The sequence below is a fragment of the Balaenoptera borealis genome, assembly GCF_965194805.1.
Source record: "Balaenoptera borealis genome assembly, chromosome: 4".
Taxonomy (NCBI): domain Eukaryota; kingdom Metazoa; phylum Chordata; class Mammalia; order Artiodactyla; family Balaenopteridae; genus Balaenoptera; species Balaenoptera borealis.
This window is the reverse complement of record NC_138861.1, coordinates 131,999,820-132,022,724: the sequence shown is the minus strand read 5'-3', so window position 1 is coordinate 132,022,724 and position 22,905 is coordinate 131,999,820. Positions and strand designations below refer to the sequence as shown.

The 22,905-nt window shown below is 39.0% G+C and overlaps 2 protein-coding genes across 17 annotated transcripts in view; one reads left to right on the top strand and one right to left on the bottom strand.

Annotated features, from left to right (window-relative positions):
* Nucleotides 1–1,765, bottom strand: part of AFG2A (AFG2 AAA ATPase homolog A) — a 327,260-nt gene extending 325,495 nt beyond the window's left edge. For 2 of the 6 annotated variants that reach the window (XM_082391396.1, XM_082391399.1), the window contains exon 1: nt 1,011–1,297. In XM_082391396.1, coding sequence (XP_082247522.1) covers nt 1,011–1,155 — 145 coding nt within the window. In that variant the 5' untranslated portion in view covers nt 1,156–1,297. Of the gene's footprint in view, nt 1–1,010; nt 1,298–1,660 lie in introns of those variants that run through there. The other 4 variants (XR_014244470.1, XM_082391397.1, XM_082391398.1 and 1 more) reach the window with 4 other exon arrangements.
* The window catches only part of NUDT6 (nudix hydrolase 6), a 42,813-nt gene continuing 21,590 nt past the window's right edge, over nt 1,683–22,905 (top strand). For 6 of the 11 annotated variants that reach the window (XM_082391414.1, XM_082391412.1, XM_082391413.1 and 3 more), the window contains exons 1-3: nt 1,683–1,967; nt 6,013–6,216; nt 10,553–10,608. In XM_082391414.1, the coding sequence (XP_082247540.1) occupies nt 1,730–1,967; nt 6,013–6,216; nt 10,553–10,608 (498 nt within the window). In that variant the 5' untranslated portion in view covers nt 1,683–1,729. Of the gene's footprint in view, nt 2,336–2,359; nt 2,817–6,012; nt 6,217–10,552; nt 10,609–22,905 lie in introns of those variants that run through there. The other 5 variants (XM_082391415.1, XM_082391416.1, XM_082391408.1 and 2 more) reach the window with 5 other exon arrangements.

Below are 22,905 nucleotides of genomic sequence, written 5' to 3'. Positions count from 1 at the left end.
TGCAGTGGAGGGTGGTGATAAGTGTGGAGCTTTTGTTTAAAGATGAAAGAGAAAGCAGTAGGTTTAAATGTCAATGGGAAGGATCCAGTCGAAAAAGAGACTGAATATGCACAACAGAACAAGTTGTCCTCCGATCCCCAAAAAATCCTGAAAATACTGTGTTAACTGGAAGATTGTCTTTAGGGTCTGCACTAGACATAAATAAAAGTCTTGCCACTAGGTTAATCCGATCCCTTTTTCAAAGCTACAAAACATCACGCCTGCTAAAAGCTTTACCAACTCAATGCTTTTCACTTAAATCCGTTCTCCCAAGTCAAGGTTGCTGTGATCTAGGTCCATGGCTTTAGGGTCAAATACATCTGGACTCAAAAAAAGCCTCTGCCATTTAGTTAGGACCTGTGTAACCTGGGGGGAAGGAGGGGGTGGAATCCCGTTAACTTTTCTTTCTCTGTAAAATGAACATAATAATACAGTACCCATCTCCCAAAGCTCTGCGCAGAGTAAATGAGATACATACGTAAAATACCCAAGCTCCTGCTAGCACCCGTGCGCACTTTACAGCTGTTTAATTAAATACCACAACCCGCGTAGTAGGAAAAAAGCCACCTTTCAGTTTTAAAGGCACATTAACGTCTCTTAGGAAGGACGTACCGACAGCGGTACTGAACTGGGCTTTAAGTTTTTAAGTATAGGTATACTATTCTCGCTAGAGACGAGCGACTTCGCAGTTAAATACGCCGTTAATCTTAAATAAGGCAAAGCCGTTTCAAGCTCAACTTAGAAATTCAAAGCAAATTACAAAAGAGCTTGACTTAGCCACTAAGTCATTTCTGCCCAACTTCTCTAGTGCAGGCGCGGCTTCGAGTGTCTTACATACTTCTGTGCCTCTCGCACACCTCTGCCTCACCCAACTTTTTAAAAACCTTTACACCTCAAGGCATAATCGCTAGGTTTTCGTCCTCTCAGGCGGCGCCCCCTCGGCCTCGGGTCTCCCTCTCAAAACTCTTTACCCTTTTCTAAGAAGTTGATCACCACCAGAGTCCCGGCCGCCACGGCAGAAGCTGTGGCCTCCGCAGAAAAGGAAGCAGCGGAGGCCGAGGGCGACCCATTCCCGGCGCTTTGGTTCAGCCGTTTTCTGTTCTTCTTGGACGACATGATCGAAAGGCAGCCCGAGAGAAGCAGCGGCAAAGCCGGCTCAACGTGCGCGCTTCGCTGAGAGAAAAACTTCCGGGGCAGAAACCAGCGAGGCTCCGTCCCGCGCCGTAATCCCCTGAGTGGAGCGCAGCAAGAGCGGGAGAACACAGCGTTTTCAGAATCCGCTGTCGTTGAAGAGGTGGAAGACGTTCTGACTTTCGCCAAAGAAGACGGATTAGGTGGACAGAACCCTCATTTAGATTGTAAATTCCTGAAAAACAGGACTTTTTCGTATCTCCGCCTCCTTCCCTATACCTGAACAAAATGTCTGTTGAATTGAACTGAGGTGGGGGTGGGGGGAACAGGGGAGGGAGGGGGAGTGGTGGGAAAGTTTCTGTCGCGTTCCTTGAGCTGGGCAAATTCTTGAGAGGAGCCGGTCGACCGGACTTCGCCGTCTCCTCTACCTAGCGCTGCAGACCCCTGTTCAACTCTGAGAATGGGTGGGTGGCACTCTTCTAAAACTTACGGTAGCGCCGTCACTCACTGGCGGCGTGACTTGGGAGCGTCCGCGTGGGCCACGAGTGACGGCGCGGAGATGCCGCAGCTGCCGAGAGGGGGCTGCTGGCGTGCGGTGATAGCGCGGGCCCGCAGCGCAGTGCTCTTTGCAGGGCCCCGCGGGGCTTCGGGCGGCCCGGGTTGCACTCGGGACGCCCCTTCCGGAGCCGGCGAGCTGCGGGGCGAGCTTGATAGATTCGGGGGCGTCTCCGTGCGCCTGGCGCGGCTGGACGCAGTGCACCGCCTGGACCCGGTCGCCTTCCAGAGGGCCTTGCAGGGCAAGTGCGCCTGGTCAGAGGCTCCCTTGCCTTTCTAAGGAAGTAACCGCGGCCCCCACCCCCGAGTCGCGCCTGAGGGAAGGAGAGAGGGCGTGCGTGACCCGCAGCCGTTTTCTGCCTTTCGTTCTTGTGCCCTTGGCTGGGAGGTCTCTGAGGCGGTTGGGTGAAATGGTGACGAGCTCAGACTTCGGGATCGGCAGCCCTTGTTTTTGGTCCTCTTTCTAGTGTGTGACCTTGGGCAAGTTCTGTAAACCACCGTTTTCTCACCCGTAAAACCAGGTAATAGGAGCTCATGGAATGGCTGAGAGATAAATTGCATAATGCATACGAAGTGCCTCGCACGGTATCTGCCACGTATTTAACGCTCGGTAAATGTTGATACTATTAGGCTATCGTTTACTATCACTTACCGACCCTTCGTTTCGCCGGACACTTTGCCCAGGGCAGAACCAGAGCACTTTCTAGTACACGTGGTGGACAGTGAGTGGGCCAGAGAGGTTCTGAGTGGTCGTATTTGTGCACAAGTTGGGTCAGGAGCTGTGGCGCCGAGAACTAGAGTTTGCTTTTCGTTAGTAACAAGCCTTTTGTGATTCACCGGGGAGATTGGTGAGTGGTTTCAGTCTCCAGTGGGAAAACTCGCCACTCTCTTTGAACCTTGAGTCCAGTGATAAGAAAGATAGCTTGGATGGAGGAACCTTCACTTTGAGAGCCCGTGATTTGGCGGAGCAGCCTGTTTTTCACACTGCCCCTGAGGGTCCTTATAATCAACTTGATTATAGCATGGAAACTCAACCTCTCACGCTAAGAGGAAACTGAAAGTAATCTTTGTCCTATGGAGCAATATGGCAAGTGAGCATCTATGGAAATATAACTGAGCTAGTCGTTTTCATCTTCAACCATCCTCAGTTCTCAACTGTTTACCTCTTCACCTTGTTTTCTCTCCTTGGGAACAGCTGCTAACTACAACAGTGTTAACAGTAGAATCAGATGTTCATCCTCTAATATGTGCACGTATGTGTGGGTAGACACAGGTATTTATTGTACACACTTGTTACTTGTCAGTGATTAAAGCACTACCTCAGTCAGGAAGGCAAAGCAGAAAGTGGATTGGATTTGGAGTCACACATTCAGGTTTCAAGTCCCAGGTTCTGCCACGTGCTTAACCAGGCCTTAGGAAAATCACCACTGAAAATATTTGCCTCTTAGGTTGATCACGTGAATAATGCCCACTCTAACTACTTTACTGGATAGATGTGGTAATCAAAGATAAATTACATGAAACTAATTTATATAAACTCTGAAGTACCATATACTTTTATATCTTAATAAATTCTTTTGTACTTACTAAGTGCTAGACACTGTTTTAAGAACTTCAAAAGTATTGATTCATTTAATCCTCATAACCTGTGAGGTAGGTACTATTATTATCCCCATTTCAAAGATGTTGGTACTAAGAGACAGATTAACTTCCCCTGTCTCTAGAATTTGTTCTTGGCTGCACTATAAGAGCTATTGCTGTGTTTTTTGTTATTGAGTCGAACAAAAGTGAATGGTATTGCCTATAAAAAGAATCTTAAAATAATCTGAGAAGAAAGCCTGGTAGGAAGTCTAAATGTATTCTTTCTTTTCAAGTAAATAGAACTGATTGCCTATAATGTATTAGCAATAGTTGTTTTGCACCTTTACACGTGAAGTCTATTCTTTAACTGTTCCCGTTATTGATAACTAAAGTTAGATGGATGAAGAGGTAATATGTTGCTAAGCTTCACATATTTCTGCATGAGTGGGGAAGTAACACTGGTTCTGGTTCTTGCTATGCCACTCACTAGCTGTGTGACTTTAGACAAGCCAGTCATTTAATAGGAATTGAGCCCCAGTGCATAATCTCATGTTAACCTGGAGGAGTGCAAATGCACAAAATATTAATTAGGATTAGAAAAACAGACAGCAACAGATGTCATCGGGCAATGTGTAATAAGTTCTAGTAAATCTACTAGAAAGTAGTCCTTAGGTTCACATTTGGAAATCACGTGAGGAAAGCTAATTGTCAAAGTGGTGGTATGTGAGCTCACTTTGAGGGATGGATCTGAGCTGAGGGATGAGGGAAAGATGAGGAAAAAGCATTAAAGTTTATTAGTGAGAAAGAGAAAAAAGAAAACATTTTAAAAAGGATTCTTAGGCTTTGAGCATTGGAGCCAGAAAAATGCCTGTAAGCGAAACTAAGGTGGCTGGTGTAGGAATCAGTTTTGAATATAGGTGTGAAGTTTGAGGCGGCAGCCTTCAGAAGATGCGAGCAGCTAATGAGCAGAAAAGTTCAGTGTTCAGTGAGGTCAGGACTAGGCAGCCGCCCTTGTACAGTTGTTAGCTGAAGCAGTAGCAGTGGACAGATTCTCCAAGCCAGAGTGTAAAGATAAAAAATAGGAAACAAGTGACTCTCCTTGTAGAACTTCAGCTTTTTCGTTTGATTGGAATGATTGGGAAGGAGGACACGGGAACTTTCTGGGGTGATAGAAATGTTCTATAATCTTGAGTGTGGGTGGCACAGATGTATGCATAGGTCAAAACTCATCAAATGTTCACTTAAGGTTTGTGCATTTCCCTTTATGTAATTCTATGTCAGTTTTTAAAAAGATTTAATCAGAGAAGGATTGATGTGAGAAGGATCTGAAGGGGCGCCACAGCCCCAAATCAAAACGTCCGTTAAATTAAGACTCCCACATTGTCTGTCACTGTGTTCGGCACACTGACTTCAAAAAGGTAGAGAAAGATGGTCCTTAACCAGGAGATGCTTACTGCGGAGGCCATAGAAGAGGAGGGAAAGGAATCTAACCATTAAATAAATAATCAAGTCTTTCCCCCTCTCTCCACACACACTTTACAGGATTATTGTAAAGATCGCGATGGTGGATGGAGAAAGTGATCTGAAAAGTTTTTCTAAAACTGTGGAAGTATTCATTTCTTCACCTATAAATTAGGGGTGATGATACCTGTCTTTCATGTTGTGAGAACTTAAACAGTGTATCTGAAATGTCTGGAATTTAGTAAGGGCCATGTAAATGATAGCATCTTTTTTCCCCTGGCTCAATCTCAGGTAATAAAGTAAGAGAATTTAAAGTCAAAGACCGAAAATCTATTTTAATGTTTGTCATGGTATAATTTGTAATAAAGGAAAGTTAGAAACAATCTAAATGTCCAAAAGTAGTAGGTCAGTTAAGTAGTTTATGGTATACCTATATGAGGAAAATTACACAGTCATTAAAAATGTGTGTTCATTAAAGAATTTTAATGGCATAGCAAAACGTTTATAATATGTAGTAAAAAAAAGTTGTAAATTATATATGGTATGTCAATTCCAAAATTATATTCATGCAAAAAATGTCGATTTTAAATTTATCTGTGTGCTAATGTGAAGTTTTGATTTCTTCATTGTACTTTATTTTGAAAATTTTCTAGAACTACCATACATTACTTAACAACAAAGTTACATTTTTCACCTTGAAATGTATAAACCAAAAATATATATATGTGTGTATGTATATATATACACACACACACACATATATATATGAGAGGACTTTTAAAGGAAGAGTAAATAAAAGCCCATAATAGTCATTTATAAAGATGAAAACCAAGATTGTTAAAAGGAACAACAATGAAACGGTGTTTTATTTAAATCAGTTTATTTGTTCATTGTAATACAATTATTGAGCACCAATTATGTGCCAGGTACTGTGTCAGGTGATATATAAAGATCATCACTATATTGACTTTATTTTCAAGGAATTCAGTCTGGTGGAAAAATCATATATAATTATAATAAAACGTGGTAGTTTACGTGCTGCTGATGTATGTGAACAGTACATTTTGCGATTCCCCCGTGCCGCCCGCCCCCCGCCCGCCCCCCGCCCCCAAAGAGTGCTAACTAGTAAGGGAAGTGGAGCTTGAACTTGGCTTCCTGGAGGAGGTGACACCCAGAAATGAGTTTTACTTTATTCCACTCCTCTCACTGTTAAATATTTACAGATGTTTATCTTCTGCATTTTAGCTGCAATACAGAAATGGAGATCAGAAGGTAGAGTAGCAGTATGGCTGCACATTCCCATCCTCCAAAGTCGATTTATTGCCCCTGCCGCTTCCCTGGGCTTCTGCTTTCACCACGCAGAATCGGACTCATCCACGCTGACTCTGTGGCTGGGAGAGGGGCCCAGCAGATTACCAGGATATGCTACACATCAAGTGGGAGTTGCAGGTCTGTTTCAAACTAATGTTAATCACAATTAACTTTTTAAAGGTTCACCCAGTTTCTTCTTACAGATGAGCCAGTAGTTGGTTCATGTGGAATGAATAAGTTGATTAAATGATTGTCCTCCTTGGAACTGCCGCTAGTATTGATACTTTAAATAGATGAAGTTTGCCTTACGAATCAGCAGAGGGCAGCACAGAGAACAAGCAAGTTGAGTTTTCCAAAGGATATGTTTGAACATGTTTTACAGGGATATGTGAACTTCACTACTGAAATAGTAACAATGAATTGGGATCAGGGAATAGGTTCATTTCATTATGGTAAAACATATTAGTACTAATTATGTGATTTAGTAAAATAAAAGATAACTTTTAAGTTGAATTTAAGGCAAAGCAAACCAGTTTTTCAGTGATTTGAACATTACTTCTTAGAGACATTTACATTAAGTCATTGTGCCAAACAGTTGTTTTAAAATAGCATAATTTAAATACAGAATTTTGAAGTCACTGGTTAGCTTCAGAGACAGTCTTGAGAGAAGACTTGCTTTAGGTGAAGACAGGAGTTCTCACGTTGTAGAGAGTGCATCAGAATCACCGGGAGGGCTTGTTAAAACAGATTGCTGGGCCCCAGCCCCAAGAGTTTCTAATTCAGTTGGTCTTGGGTGGGGCCTGAGAATTGCTTTTTCTAATAAGTGCTCTGCTGCTACAGCTCTAGTGTTGATGCTGGTCCTAGGACTACCCTTTGAGAACCAGGGTTAAGAAAACTAGATTTCCAAAACAACAAAAATAGGAAAGACTCCTTATGATTTACTATGAATTAAAGCAGTAATATGTATTATTAGTAATTTATTAATAATAGTATTATTTGCCTTTATATAATTTACAAGAGTTTTTAAAGGTAGTTTGCATCTTTGAAGTCTTTTAAAGGAGTTGTTCAAGGATTTCTAATGTTTTCTCTGTCCACGGTCTCACTCCCCTCTAGCAAGTAGAGGCAATTCAGCAACTTCCCATTCAGCTCTACTTCAAAACACCACTTGAAAATTTGATGGCAGCCTCACACTTCGTGGGAAAGACATAGAGATAATTATCAATTCATTGGTACAGACTTGCAAAGCAGAGTTTCCAGTTAGTACTACAGAATTGGTAATATATGCGTAAAGAGTATCCTATGAAGAACTTGTTTATAACCAAGTACGGTATGGTATATTAGAGTTAAGATATGCCACAGGAGTTCAGGGAATGAGAGGTCGGAAACTTGATGAGAGTCTTGAAGGCCAGCTAGGATTTGAAGTGGCTGTTGGGATCAGGAGGTGGTGTAAGGAATTCTTCTGGGAAGGTACAGAGTTTTTAGGTGAAGAGAAGATAGCTGACACTTGTTTATAAGCTGCAGAAGGCGTAGCTGGTGAAGGGAGTCACAGCCCGCCACCCCAAGTGCCCCTTTGGCATGTTGAGCATTCTGAGCTGAAGACAATTGAGAAGCAGCAGGAGGGGCTCTCTGCCTGCCCCGTTCTGCCTGAAGCAGGGTATAAATTTCTTCTACCACGAAGAGGAGAACATTCTTGTCACCGGAGCCGGGGAGTTGGCACAGAGATGAATCTGTGCAAACCTCGTGAAAACAGCCATTATATTCTGTTAGTTCCCCATATAGTTCCTAGTCACTTTTTCACAGTTTACCTTCCTTAGCCCACACCCCTTTTCCTCTTGTCTTGTCATTTCTGCACAATTTATCCCTCTTTCTTAAAATGGAACATAAGCCCCTGGGTCTAACACTTTGGGGGGATCTTCACTTCTTTCTATGAAGTTCTCCACCCCTACTCAAGCCATGTAAAATTATTAACATCAAATAAAATTTATATACTTCTTATCCATTTATCTGTACTTTGTCAGTTCAACTCACAGGTCCCAGACCCAGAACCTAAGTGGGTAGAGGAAAAAAATCTTTCCTCCCCTACACTGGAATGGAGTGAGCTATGGCTCTCTTTCTGTTCTTCAGGCAGCAAGCTTTTATCTGCCTCAAAGCCTTTAAACCTACTGGCTCCTCTTCCTGCAGTGCTCTTCCCCAGGGCTTTGTTTATCGAGCTCTTTAGAGCTGAAACATCTCCTCAGAAAAGCTCCTGACCTTACTGCATAAATTAGAGTGTTCCCACCTGCCAGTCCCATCATCCTTTGTCCCTTTATCCTCTGTTTTTCTTTATAGTACTTATCACAGTCTGAAGTTGTGTCATATACTTAATCGACCCCACAATAAACTCCACAAAGGCAGGTATTTTATCTGTCTTGTTTACCATTTTATCCTCAGGCTAAACACAGTGTCTGGTATAAAGTAGGTGCTCAATAAATATTTCTCAAATGAATGGTTGGGTAGATCTTCAGTTGGCAATGTCAGCCCTCTGAAAAGGCAGTTGTAGTGTGGTGAAGGGGCAGTGTCACACAGTGAGAAGAATACCTGCTTGGGACCCAGACAGGACGTCAGTTTTAGGGCTGTGTGAACTTGGGCACTCAAAATTATACCACTCACAGGATTATTATGAGGAATAGCTGAGATAATGCACCTAAGGCACTTAGTACAGTACCTGACTAATCATAATATAATAATAACCTCTATTTAATCCCTGATCTCTTTGGGTTTATTTAACTTTTATGTTGTGACCAACAGGGGTCGCTCACATTGTGTTTAGCAGTGCTGATTTTGGCTCATGTTGATAGTGAATTAGGAAAAAGTTCAATTTGAACAATCACAAATTATTAAAATTTAAGAATAGGTTTTCTTGGCATTCCATCCCTTGTAAAGTCCAATTAAATTACAGTTTATATTTTCTAATAGAACCTAACATTAAATTATATCTCACTTTGTGGTTTTCCTTCTTGGCTTTGAAATACTAAAATGTGGTGTTTTAATTTCAGAGAACATTGTTCTTCCTTGTGTTGCATGTATCTATTCCCTACTATATTTTACCTTTACATAGTACTTATCACCTTCTCATGTTCTATGTAATTAATTTTTTATTTATTTGTCACCTCCTCAAACACACACCAGAACACGAACCCCAATAACAATGGGGAATTTTGTTTTGTTCACCACTATATCCCTAGCACCTAGAAAAGTACCTGACACATAATAGGATCTCAATTAATATGCTATACATAGAACCTATATGTATTGTATATAGGAGCTCAGTTAATATTAAAAGAATGGATGAATAAGTGGAAAATATATTTTTAACTGTATCTTCCCACATTATGTAAATACAAATAATTTTAAAATTATAGCATTTAAAGGAACCTAATACAAATCATTAGTGTCATTTGTATTTTTGACCTAGGATTACCCAAAGAGAGAAAAAAACTTATTTTTGAGTCCCTAACATCTAGTAAAATGCCTAATACACTGGGCAATGTATATGATGAATGAATAAATGAAAGCAATGGACTAGAACTTAAATATAAATATTCCAAAGCAATATATTGGTAAGTTATAACATTGTGTACATAACATGGTAAAGAAATTTAAGTGCTTTAAGGAGGAGGTCTTGAACCGAATATTGAGATATTTGAGATTTGGATCATCAGGGAGCACAACCCATGTTTATACATAGTGATTCAAGGAATAAAAATGAGAATGGAAAAGTCAATTCATTGATTCAATAAATCTTTTTAGGCATTTAAAATTGGACACTAATAGATGATCTCATTTGCAAAACAGAAATAGAGACGCAGACATAGAGAACAAACATATAGACACCAAAGGAGGAAGCGGGTGGTGGGGGGTGGGATGAATTGGGAGATTGGAACTGACACATATACACCATTGATACTAGCATAAAAATAGATAACTAGTGAGAACCTACTGTATAACACAGGGAACTCTACTCAGTGCTCTGTGGTGACCTAAATGGGAAGGAAATCCAAAAAAAGGGGATATATGTATACATATAGCTGATTCATTTTGCTGTACAGTAGAAACTAACACAACATTGTAAAGCAACTACAATAAAACTTAATTTTAAAAAAATAAAATTGGACGCTAAAGTAAATGCTAAAAAAGGACAGATTAATTTATTTATACCGTCAGGAATAGATGATCTAGAGAAGGAGATGCAAATGATTATCCTACGAGTTAGCATATGCTAGAACCATCACTGGTACTCTGAGTTGTTAAAAGAACCTAGATAACTGAGCAACTGATTTCTTGCTGGAGAAATTTACAACTCTTCATGAATGAGGTGGTTATTTGAACTAGGCCTTCAGGGATGGGTAGGATTTTGATGGCCACAGGTAATAGTGTGGGAGTAGTCTGAGGTGAATGAAATTCATATTTCTCAATTATCTTCCCCCCCCAACAGGAGCTGTATTTGATGAAAATACTAGAAAAATATTGGTTGTACAAGATCGAAGTAAAGTAAGTTGTTTCTGCTTTATAAATTGCTTTCTAAATGTTTAGTTCTATCTAGAGAAAAAGTGTAGAAATTTTGATATGCTCAAAAGAATTATAGAAAGATATTTTTTTAATTTACTCTGATCAATATTTTTTTATTGACATATGCTTGATTTACAATGTTGTGGTCATTTCTGCTGTACAGCAAAGTGATTCAGTCATATATATATTCTTTTTTTAAATATTGTTTTCCATTATGGTTTATCATAGGATATTGAGTATAGTTCGCTATGCTATACATTAGGACCTTGTTGTTTATCCCCTGTACATATAAAGCTTACATCTGTTAACTCCAACCTCCCACTCCATCTCTCCCCCAACCCTTTCCCCCTTGGCAACCACCAGTCTGTTCTCTATGTTCATGAGTCTGTTTCTGTTTCATAGACAGGTTCATTTGTGTCATATTTTAGATTCCACATATAAGTGATATCATATGGTATTTATCTTTCTCTTTCTGACTTACTTAGTATGATAATCCGTAATTGCATCCATGTTGCTGCAAATGGCATTATTTTGTTCTTTTTTATGGCTGAGTAGTATTCTGTTGTATATATGTACCACATCTTCTTTATCCATTCATCTGTCAGTGGACATTTAGGTTGTTTCCTAGTCTTGGCTGTTGTGAATAGTGGTGCTATGGTATGAGGGAGTGTTCTAATTTCATTGATTTACATGTGGCTGTCCTACTTTGCCAACATCATTTGCTGAAGAGACTGTCTTTTTCCCATTGTATATTCTTGCCTTCTTTATCAAAGATTAATTGACCGTAGGTATGTGGGTTTATTTCTGGGCTCTCTATTCTGTTCCATATTTCTGTTTTTGTGCCAATACCATGCTGTTTTGATGACTATAGCTTTGTAGTATTGTCTGAAGTCTGGCAGGGTTATACCTCCTGCTTTGTTCTTTTTCCTGAGGATTGCATTGGCAGTTCTGGGTCTTTTATGGTTCCATATGAATTTTGGGATTTTTCTGGTTCTGTGACAAATGTCATGGGTAATTTGATATGGATCGTATTAAATCTGTAGATCGCTTTGGGTAGTATGGCCATTTTAACAATATTAATTCTTCCAATCCAAGAACATGGGATATCTTAGAAAGATATTTTTAAAGTCATTTCTAAGGAGTTGTTGATCATTTGGATACTTATTTAATCCAAAAAACACTTATCCAGGCCTTAAAAATGTCAGAGTAACCTCAGTATTCCTAAGTATTATTTTATGACTCCAAAAAAATTATAAATGGCTGTACTTAATTAGGAAGACAAACTGTGTTTCTAACAAACTGTTAAGATATTATTCCACTCATTCAATATTCATTAAGCTCCTACTCTGAGCCAGGTGCTAAGAATACGAAGATTAATAAGACAATATCCCTGATGTCCTGTAGCTTACTATCCATTTGGGAGAGTAGTCATATAACAGATTGTTAACAATTAACTTTGCCTTTAAAAAGCCCCTAAAGACTTCTCCTTGGAAGTAACATTTAAACTGGGTCTTGAAGAATGAGTAGGAGATTCGAGGCAAAACAAAAACAAAGCAAAACAAAACAAAAACCAGGGTGGGGAAGGGAGGTGGGGTAGAAAAACAGACTGAGAAAATTAGAATTGCATATATAAAGGCACAGAGTTCAGAAAGGGGCTGACATGGTGTCTTAGTCCATTCATGCTGCTATAACAAAAATACCATAGACTGGATAGCTTAAACAACAAAACATTTTTTTTTCCTAATTTTTATTTTATTTTGGAGTATAGTTGATTAACAATGTTGTGTTAGTTTTAGGTGTACAGCCAAGTGATTCAGTTATACATATACATGTATCTATCCTTTTTCAAATTCTTTTCCCATTTAAGTTATTAAAGAATATTGAGCAGAGTTCCCTGTGCTATACAGTAGGTCCCTGGTGATTATTTTATATATAGTGGTGTGTATATGTTAATCCAAAACTTCTAATTTATCCCTCCCCACCACATTTCCCCCACCTGGCAACCACAAGTCTGCTTTCAAAGTCTGTGATTCTGTTTCTGTTTTGCAAATAAGTTCATTTGTCTCTTTTTTTTTTTTTAACATTTCACACATAAGTGACATCATATGATATTGTCTTTGTCAGACTTCATTTAGTATGATAATGTCTAGGTCCATCCATGTTGCTGCAAATGGCATTATTTCATTCTTTTTTTATGGCTGAGTAATAGTCATTGTATGTATATATATACCACATCTTCTTTATCTGTTCATCTGTCCCTGGAAATTTAGGTTGCTTTCATGTCTTGGTTATTGTAAATAGCGTTGCAATGAACACTGGGTTGTATGTATCTTTTCGAATCATGCTTTTCTTTGGATATATGCCCAGGAGTGGATTGCTGGATCATGTGGTAATTCTATATTTAGTTTTTAAAGGAACCTCCATAGTGTTCTCTATAGTGACCGTACCAACTTACATTCCCAGCAACAGTGTAGGAGGGTTCCCTTTTCTCCACACCCTCTCCAGCATTTATTGTTTGTAGACTTCTTGATGATGGCCATCCTGACCGGTGTGAGGTGATACCTCATTGTAGTTTTGATTTGCATTTCTCTAAAAATTAGTGATGTTGATCATCTTTTCATGTGTTTGTTGGCCATCTATCTTCTTTGGAGAACTATTTAGGTCTTCTGCCGATTTTTTCATTGGGTTGTTTGGGGTTTTTTTGATATTGAGCTGCATGAGCTGTTTGTATATTTTGGAGGTTAATCCCTTGTTGGTAGCTTCATTTGCAAATATTTTCTCCCATTCTGAGGGTTGTCTTTTTGTCTTGCTTATGGTTTCCTTTGCTATGCAAAAGCTTTTAAGTTTAATTATGTCTCATTTGTTTATTTTTTATTTTCATTACTCTAGGAGGTGGGTCAGAAAAGATCTTGCTGAGATTTATGTCAAAGAGTGTTCTGCCTATGTTTTCCTCTAAGAGTTTTATAATGTCCAGCCTTGCATTTAGGTCTTTAATCCATTTTGAGTCTATTTTTGTGTATGGTGTTAGGGAGTGTTCTAATTTCATTCTTTTACATGTAGCTGTCCAGTTTTCCCAGCACCACTTATTGAAGAGACTGTCTTTTCTCCACTGCATATTCTTGCCTCCTTTGTCATAGATTAGGTGACCATAGGTGGGTGGGTTTATCTCTGGGCTTTCTATCCTGTTCCATTGATGTATATTTCTCTTTTTGTGCCAGTACCATATTGTCTTGATTACTGTAGCTTTGTAGTATAGTCTGAAGTCAGGAAGCCTGATTCCTCTCAGCTCCGTTTTTCTTTCTCAAGATTGCTTTGGCTCTTCAGGGTCTTTTGTGTTTCATACAAATTGTAAAATTTTTTATTCTAGTTTTGTGAAAAATGCCACTGGTAATTTGATAGGGATTGCATTGAATCTGTAGATTGCTTTGGGTAGTATAGTCATTTTCACAATATTGATTCTTCCAATCCAAGAACATGGTATGTCTCTCCATCTGTTTGTGTCATCTTCCATTTCTTTCATCAACATATTACAGTTTTCAGAGTACAGGTCTTTTGCCTCAGATTTTTCTTGTTCCCTGAAATAAGCTTGTATCAGTATAAACTTCCCTCTTAGAACTGCTTTTGCTGCATCCCAAAGGTTTTGGATTGTCGTGTTTTTGTTAGTAGGTATTTTATTCTTTTTGATGTGATGGTAAATGGGATTGTTTCTTTAATTTCTCTTTCTGATCTTTCATTGTTAGTGTATAGGAATGCAAGAGATTTCTGTGTGTTAATTTTGTATCCTGCACTTTACTGAATTCATTGATGAACTCTATTAGTTTTCTGGTAGCATCTTTAGGATTTCCTATGTATAATCTCATGTCATCTGCAAACAGTGGTAGTCCTACTTCTCCAATTTGGATCCCTTTTATATCTTTCTCTTCTCTGATTGCTGTAACTAGGACTTCCAAAATTATGTTGAATAAAAATGGTGAGAGTATACATCCTTGTCTTGTTCCTGATCTTAGAGGAAATGCTTTCAGCTTTTCACCACTGAGAATGATGTTAGCTGTAGGTTTGTCATATGTAGCTTTTATTATGTTGAGGTAGGTTACCTCTGTGCCCACTTTCTTGATAGTTTTTATCATAAATCAGTGTTCAATTTTGTCAAAAGCTTTTTGTGCATCTATTGAGATGATCATAGGGTTTTTTTATTTCTATTCTTCAGTTTCTTAATGTTGTTTATCACACTGATTGACTTGCAGATATTTAAGAATCCTTGCATCCCTGGAATAAATCCCACTTGATCATGGTGTATGATTCTTCTAATGTATTGTTGGATTCAGTTTGCTAGCATTTGATTGAGGATTTTTGTGTCTATGTTCATCAGTGATATTGGCCTGTAAATTTTTTTGTGTGCGTGTGGTATCTTTGTCTGGTTTTGGCCTCATGGAATGAATTTAGGAATGTTCCTTCCTCTGCAATTTTTTGGAAGAGTTTCAGAAGGAGAGGTGTTAACTCTTCTGTATATGTTTGGTAGAATTCGCCTATGAAGCCACCTGGTCCTGGACGTTTGTTTGGTGGGGGTTTTTTAATCACAGCTTCAATTTCAGTATTTGTGATTGGTCTGTTCATATTTTCTATTTCTTCCTGGTTCAGTCTTGGGAGATTGGACCTTTCTTAGAATTTGTCCATTTTATTGGCATATAGTTGCTTTTAGTAGTCTCATATGATCTCATGTATTTCTGTGGTGTCCATTGTAACTTCTCCTTTTTTATTTCTAATTTTATTGATTTGAGTTCTCTCCCTTTTTTTCTTGATGAGTCTGGCAAAAGATTTATCAGTTTTGTTTATCTTTTCACAGAACCATCTTTTAGTTTTGATCTTTGCTGTTGTTTTCTTCATCTCTGTTTCATTTATTTCAGCTCTTATCCTTATGGTTTCTTTCCTTCAGCTAACTTGGGGTTTTGTTTGCTCGTCTTTCTCTAGTTGTTTTAGGTATAAGGTTAGGGTGTATATTTGAGATTTTTCTTGTTTCCTGAGATAAGCTTGTATCACTATAAACTTCCCTCTTAGAACTGCTTTTGCTGCGTCCCACAGGTTTTGGATCATTGTGTTTTCATTGTAATTTGTCTCTAGGTATTTTTTGATTTCCTCTTAGAATTCTTCAGTGGTCCATTGGCTGTTTAGTCACATATTGTTTAGTCTCCATATGTTTGTGTTTTTTACAGTTTTTTTCTTGTATGTGGTTTCTAATCTCAAAACGTTGTGGTTGGAAAAGGTGCTTGATATAATTTCAGTTTTCTTAAATTTACCGAGGCTTGATTTGTGGCCCAAGATGTGCTCTATCCAGGAGAATGTTCCATGTGCACTTGAGTAGAACGTATATTCTGCTGCTTTCAGATGGAAAGCTCTGTAGATATCAATTAAGTCTATGTGGTCCAATGTGTTATTTAAGGTCTGTGTTTCCGTATTGATTTTCTGTCTGGATGATCTATCCATTGATGAAAGTGGGTTGTTAAAGTCCCCCACTATTATTGTGCTACTGCCAATTTCTCCTTTTATGGCTGTTAACATTTGCCTCATATATTGAGTTCCTCTCTGTTGGGTGCATATGTATTTACAATTATTATATTTTCTTATACTGATCCCTTGATCCTTAGGTAGTATCCTTCTTTGACTCTTATAACAGTCTTTAAAGTCTGTTTTGTCTGATTTGAGTATTGTTGCTCTAGCTTTCTTTTGATTTCCATTTGCATGGAATACCTTTTTCCATCCCCTCACTTTCAGTCTGTATGAGTCCCTAGATCTGAAATGTGTCTCTTGTAGACTGCGTATATATGGGTCTTGTTTTTGTATCCATTCAACCAGTCTCCATCTTTTGGTTGGGCCATTTAATCCATTTACATTTAAGGTAATTACCGATATGTATGTTCTTATTGCCATTTTGTTAGTTGTTTTGGGTTTGTTTTTGTAGGTTTTTTTTTCTTCCCTTCCTCTTTTGTTCTCTTGTGATTTGATGACTATCTTTTCTGTTGTGTTTGGATTGCTTTTTCTTTTTTGTGTGTGTATCTATTGCAGATTTTCAGTTTGCAGTTCCCATGAGGTTTTGATATAGCAGGCCATATATATATGAGATTGTTTTAAGTTGCTGGTCTCTTAATTTCCAAACCATTTCCAATATCCTCCATTTGTACTCTGCTTTGCTCACAATTTCTGGTTTTCCTATCATATTTGTGTGTAGATGATTTCCAACCTTAACTGTATGTTTGCCTTTACCAGTGAGCTTTCTCATTCATAATTTTCTAGTTTCTAGTTGTGACCTTTTCTTTTCCACCTAGAGAAGTTCCTTTACCATTTGTTGTAAAGCTAGTTTGGTGGTGCTGAATTCTCTTAGCTTTTGCTTGTCTGTAAAGGTTTTGATTTCTCCATCGAATCTGAATGAGAGCCTTACTGGATACAGTATTCTTTGTTCTAGGTTTTTCCCTTTCATCTCTTTAAATATATCATGCCACTTCCTTCTTGCCTGAATAGTTACTGCTGAAAACTCAGCTGTTAACCTTATGGGGATTCCCTTGTATTTTATTTGATGCTTTCCTCCTTCACAGCTCCCTCCCTGGGGCTCAGGTCCCATCAGATTCCCTTCTCTCTCTTTTTTTTCTTTATTCTTTTGTCTTACTTGGTTATGTGGAAGTTTTCTTGCCCATTCTGCCAGCATTCACTAGATGTTCTGTGTGAATTGTTCCACGTGTCAATGTGTTTTTGATGTATTTGTGGGAGGAGGTAAACCTCTAATAGTTTTGTGTAGAGTCTTTAGGGTTTTCTATATGGAGTATCATGTCATCTGCGTATAAATACAATTTTGCCTCTTCACTTCTGGTTTGGATACTTTTTATTTCTTGTCTCATTGCTGTGGCTAGGACTGCCAATACTATGTTGAATAGAAATGGTGAGAGTGGGCATCCTTATCTTGTTCCAGAATTTAGTGGGATGGCTTTCAGCTTTTCACCATTGAGTATTATGTTGGCTGTGGGTTTGTCTTAAGAGGCTTTTATTACAGAGATATTTTCCCTCTATACCCACTTTGTTGAGAGTTTTTATCATGAATGGATGTTGAATGTTGTCGAATGCTTTTTCTGCATCTGTTGAGATGACCATGTGGTTTTTGTCTTTCCTTTTGTTAATGTGGTGTATCACGTTGATTGATTTGCATATGTTGAACCATTCTTGCAACCCTGGAATTAATTCAACTTGATCATGGTGTTTGATCTTTGTATGTATCGTTGGATTCGGTTTTCTAGTATTTTGTTGAGGATTTTTGCATCTATGTTCATCAAAGATGTTGGCCTGTAATTTTCTTTTTTTGTAGTGTCTTTGTCTGGTTTTGGTATTACGGTGATGGTCGCTTCATAGAATGAATTTGAGAGTGTTCCCTCCTCCTCAGTTTTTTGGAATAGTTTGAGAAGGATAGGTGTAAGTTCTTCTTTCTATGTTTGGTAGAATCCCCCAGCAAAGCCGTCCAGTCCTGGGTTATTGTTTGCAGTTTTTTTAATTACAGATTCTATTTCACATCTAGAGGTTGGTCTGTTCAAGTTATCTATTTCTTCTTGACTCAGTTTTGGCAGGCCGTATGTTTCTAAAATTTGTCCCTTCTAGGTTGTTCAATTTGTTGGCGTATAACTGTTCATAGGATTCTCTTAGGATTTTTTTTTCTTATTTCTGTGGTATCAGTTGTTATTTCTTCTCTTTCATTTCTTAATTTGTTTATTTGGGTCCTCTCTTTTTTTCTTGATGAACCTGCCTAGAGGTTTGTCAATTTTGTTTATCTTTTCAAAAATGCAGCTCTTGCCTTTATTGATCTTTTCTCTTGTTTTTTTGGATCTCTCTTCTGTTTCCTCTCTGATCTTTATTATTTTTTCCTTCTGCTGACTTTGGATTTTGTGCATTCTTCTTTTTCTAAAATTCTTTCAGTTGGTAGGTTAGGTTGTTTATTTGAGATTTTTCTTGTTTCTTGAAGAAGTCCCCTATCACTATGAACTTCCCTCATAGAACTGCTTTTGCTGCATCCTATAGATTTTGTAAGGTTGTGTTTTTATTTTCATCTGTCTCAGGGTATTTTCTGATTTCCTCTTTGATTTCATTGTTGACCCATTGGTTTTTTAGTAGCATATTGTTTTGTCTCCATGTGTTCATTCTTTTCCCAATTTTCTTTCTGTGGTTAATTTCTAGTTTCACGTAGTCAGAAAAGATGCTTGAGGTAAATTCTATCTTCTTAAATTTGTTGGGGCTTGTTTTGTGTCCTAGTAGGTGTTTTATCCTAGAGAATGTTCCATGTGCACTTGAGAAGAATGTTTATTTATTTATTTTTTTGGATGTAGTTTCCTGTAAACATCAATTAAGTCCAACTGGTCTATTGTGTCATTTAGGACCTCTGTTGCTTTATTGATTTTCTGTCTGTAATATCTGTCTGTTGATATCAGTGGGGTGTTAAAGTCTCCTACCATTATTGTATTTCTGTCAGTTTCTCCCTTTATGTCTGTTACGTATTTGTTTTATATATTTAAGTGCTCTTATATTGGGTGCATATATGTTACAGTGTAATATCAGGTTTTTTGTATTGATCCCTTTCATCATTATAAAGTGTCCATCTTTGTCTTTCTTTGTAGACTTTTTAAAAAAGTCTGTTTTGTCCAATATGAGTATTGCTACTCCTGCTTTCTGGTTTCCATTTGCATGAAATATCTTTTTCCATCCCCTCACTTTGAATTTGTGTACATATTTCACCCTGAAGTGAGTCTCTTGTCCACAGCGTATTATAGGTTCTTTTTTTTTTTTTAATCCAGTCTGTCACTCTGTGTCTTCTGATCAGAGCATTTAGTCCATTGACACATAAAGTAATTATTGATAGGTATGTACTTGTTGCCATTTAAAACCTTGTTTTCCAGTTGTTTTTGTAGCTCTTTTTTGGCTCATTTTTTCTTTTTGTTTTTCCTTTTGTGATTTGATGGTTTTCTTTTTTAGTTTGCTTGAGCTTCTTTCTTTTTAGTTTTTTTGAATCTATTGTATGTTTTTGATTTGTGGCTACCCTGGTTTACAAGTATGTTGACCCATAACTGTATCTACTTTAAATTGATAGTCATGCAAGTTCAAACACATTCTAAAAGATTTACATTTTTATACTCCCCTCCTCCACTTTTTGTGATTTTGATATCCTGTTTTGCATCTTCATGCTTACCCTTTTACTGTTTGTTGTAGTTATAATCACTTTTACAATTTTTTTATTGTTTTTTAAATCTGTGTGCTTGCTTATTTAAGTAATTTTCAATCCTTTCATATATTTGCCTATCCTGTTGTGTTTTTCTTTTTTCTATAGGTTCTTGCTTCTTTTCTATTTAGAGAAGACCTTTCAGTATTTCTTTTAGGGTAGGTTTAGTATTGCTGAATTCTTTTAGTTTTTGCTTGTCTGAGAAATTCTTTTTCTCTCCTAAATGATAATCTTGCTGGGTAGAGTATCCTAGGTTGCAGGTTTTTCCCTTTCAGGTCTTTGAATATATCATGTCACTCCCTTCTGGCCTGCAGAGTTTCTGCAGAGAAATCAGCTGATAGCCTTATGGGGTTCCCTTGTAACTGACTCTTTGTTTTTCTCCTGCTGCCTTTAGAATCCTCGCCTTAACTTTTGCCATTTTAATTATGATATGTCTTTGTGTGTGTTCATGTTGTTTAGGACCCTCTGTGTTTCCTGTACCTGGATATATGTTTCCTTCTTAAGGTTTGGAAAGTTTTCAGCCATAATTTCTTCAAATACATTTTTGATACCCTTTTTTCTCTTCTCTCCTTCTGTGCATAGGTTGGCACACTTTACATATCCCATAGATCTTGTATGTTGCTTTCATTTTTTTTCATTTGTCTTTCTGCTGTTCTGATTGGGTGATTGCCATTATTCTGTCTTCTAGATCACTTATTCCTTCTGTGTCATTTAGTGTGCTATTCATTGCTTCTAGATTGGTTTTTACCTCAGTAATCAAATTGTCTGTTTGATTGGTTCATTTTTATAGTTTATAGTTCCTTGTTACAGTGATCTGAATTTTATTAATAATCTTTTTTATTTTATTAATAAATAATGAATTTTTATTATTTATTTTTATTTTATTAATAATCTTAGTAAATTTTATTTCATTAATAATCTGAATTTTATTAATAATCTTTTTTTTAACTTTATTTATTTTTGGCTGCATTGGGTCTTTGTTGCTGCGTGCGAGCTTTCTCTATTTGTGGTGAGCGGGGGCTACTCTTCGTTGCAGCATGTGGGCTTCTCATTGTGGTGGCTTCTCTTGTTGCAGAGCATGGGCTCTAGGCACGTGGGCTTCAGCAGTTGTGTCACACGGGCTCAGTAGTTGTGGCACATGGGCTTAGTTGCTCCACAGCATGTGGGATCTTCCCAGACCAGGGATCAAACCCGTTTCCCTTGCATTAGCAGGCAGATTCTTAACCACTGTGCCACCAGGGAAGTCCCAATAATCTTTCTTAAATCAGCATTTTTATTACCTCATTTTTGGACTCAGGGTCTAATAGACTGGTGAGGTCTGTTTCATTATTTGTTCTTTCAGGATATTTCTCTTGTTCTTCTAATTGGGAGTAGTTCCTCTGTTTTTTAACTTTCTCTGTCTCCATGAATTTAGGAGAAACCATTATCTACTTTGGTCTTGAAGGGGTGTTTCCCTGTGTAGACCGTGTGAGTCTGTTATTTTTGGTGCAAGGGCTTGTTTTGGTATAGATCAGCCACTTCTTTCTTCAGAGTGTGCTGGCTCTTATCCCATTGATAGGGGTTATAATAGGTGTTGTGGTGTGCAGAACCTGTGCTAGATGAGGGGCAGGGCCTCCTCTTTGCTCCATGGCTGTCACCACCCTGTTGGGGGCAGTGTCTGCTCCCCAGTTGTTGAAGAAGCCCTAATGGTTGAGTGCAGTTAGGTTCAGTTGCCCTTGAGTGCATGCTCTGCCCCAAAGGAGGTGACCGCAGAAGCATATAAGGTCTGTGTAGTCACAGCGAACCTATGCACTTGTAGTTGCCCATGGTTTCGCCCAGAAGCAGCCCGTGGTCTCGTCCCTTTCTCTGTTGTGTTCATCCCAGACCTAGTGCTAGGCTGTGGTGTGGAGTAGGCTGGGGCTGGAGGCTGTGACTGCAGGAATTGAGGTTGCTGTGCTGCACCTGGGACCCGGGCAGCCGCTGTGGTAGACCTCTACCAGGACCTGTCGGCCCCACGTCCAGCTCCACACTGCAGTGTGAAGTGGGTGGAGCCGGAGCGCTCCCACTGGAAACGTACCACTGCGTACTCCTGTCCAGGGCCTGTCTGCTCAAGACTCAGCATCCAGCCACTCTGCTTTTCTCTGGCACCACCTATGCATGCGCTGACAAAGTCTGCTGCAGCCAGACCCGCCCCTGCCATGCACACACCTACCATAGGCTCCGAGGTTCTCCTCAGACCACACCTCAGACCCTTCAAGTTGTCTCTGTGCAGCTATATCGAGCCCTCTCCCAGGGACTTGGAGATGTGGCAGTTAGCCACTGCACGTAATTGTGGCACCGCCCAGTGCGTGCACTGACAGTGTCTGCCCAGTTTGATCCACCACCCCCATGTGTGCACTGATAGTGGTCTCCGCAGTTTGGCCCTGATCCACCTCAGGCAGCCCAGTCTGTCTCTGCGCAGCTAGATTGAATCTCTGCCCTTATCTCACACCAGGCTGAGGTGTGGAATAAGCGGGACCCAGGCGTTCACCCCTTCGGATTGGGAAGTGTGGCAAGGCGGCACCAGCCAGCGCCAGTCTCTTTTTGCCCTGATTGTTAGCAAGCCAGCACGCACACACCCCTCACAAGCAGAGCCTAGGCTTTTCCAGCCCCTCTGTCTGACCCCACAGATTTCCCAGCAGGCACGGGGGCTCCCCGGGCCAAGCGTCTGCCTGTATGGACCGTCTCTCCTTTACAGATGGGAGTGGTAAAATATTTGGTTTGAGAGCTAGATTGGGAACAGAATTAAAGAGCCTCATACAGCCAAATAAGAACTATAGGCAACTAGAAGTAACAGACGTTTTTAAGAGAAGTACCATGCTTAGAGGTCAAATGCTTTCATGCTCAGGAGTATAAGTGACGAGAATAATTGCTTTGATACTTTCTGAGACTTCAGTAAATATTGGTGGATAGAGTCATACATTTTTCTCCTCATATATGTTTTTTTTTTCCTCATATATGTTTTTAAATTTTAAACTAATATGCATAATTATAGCTGAAAGCAGTATCAATCATTT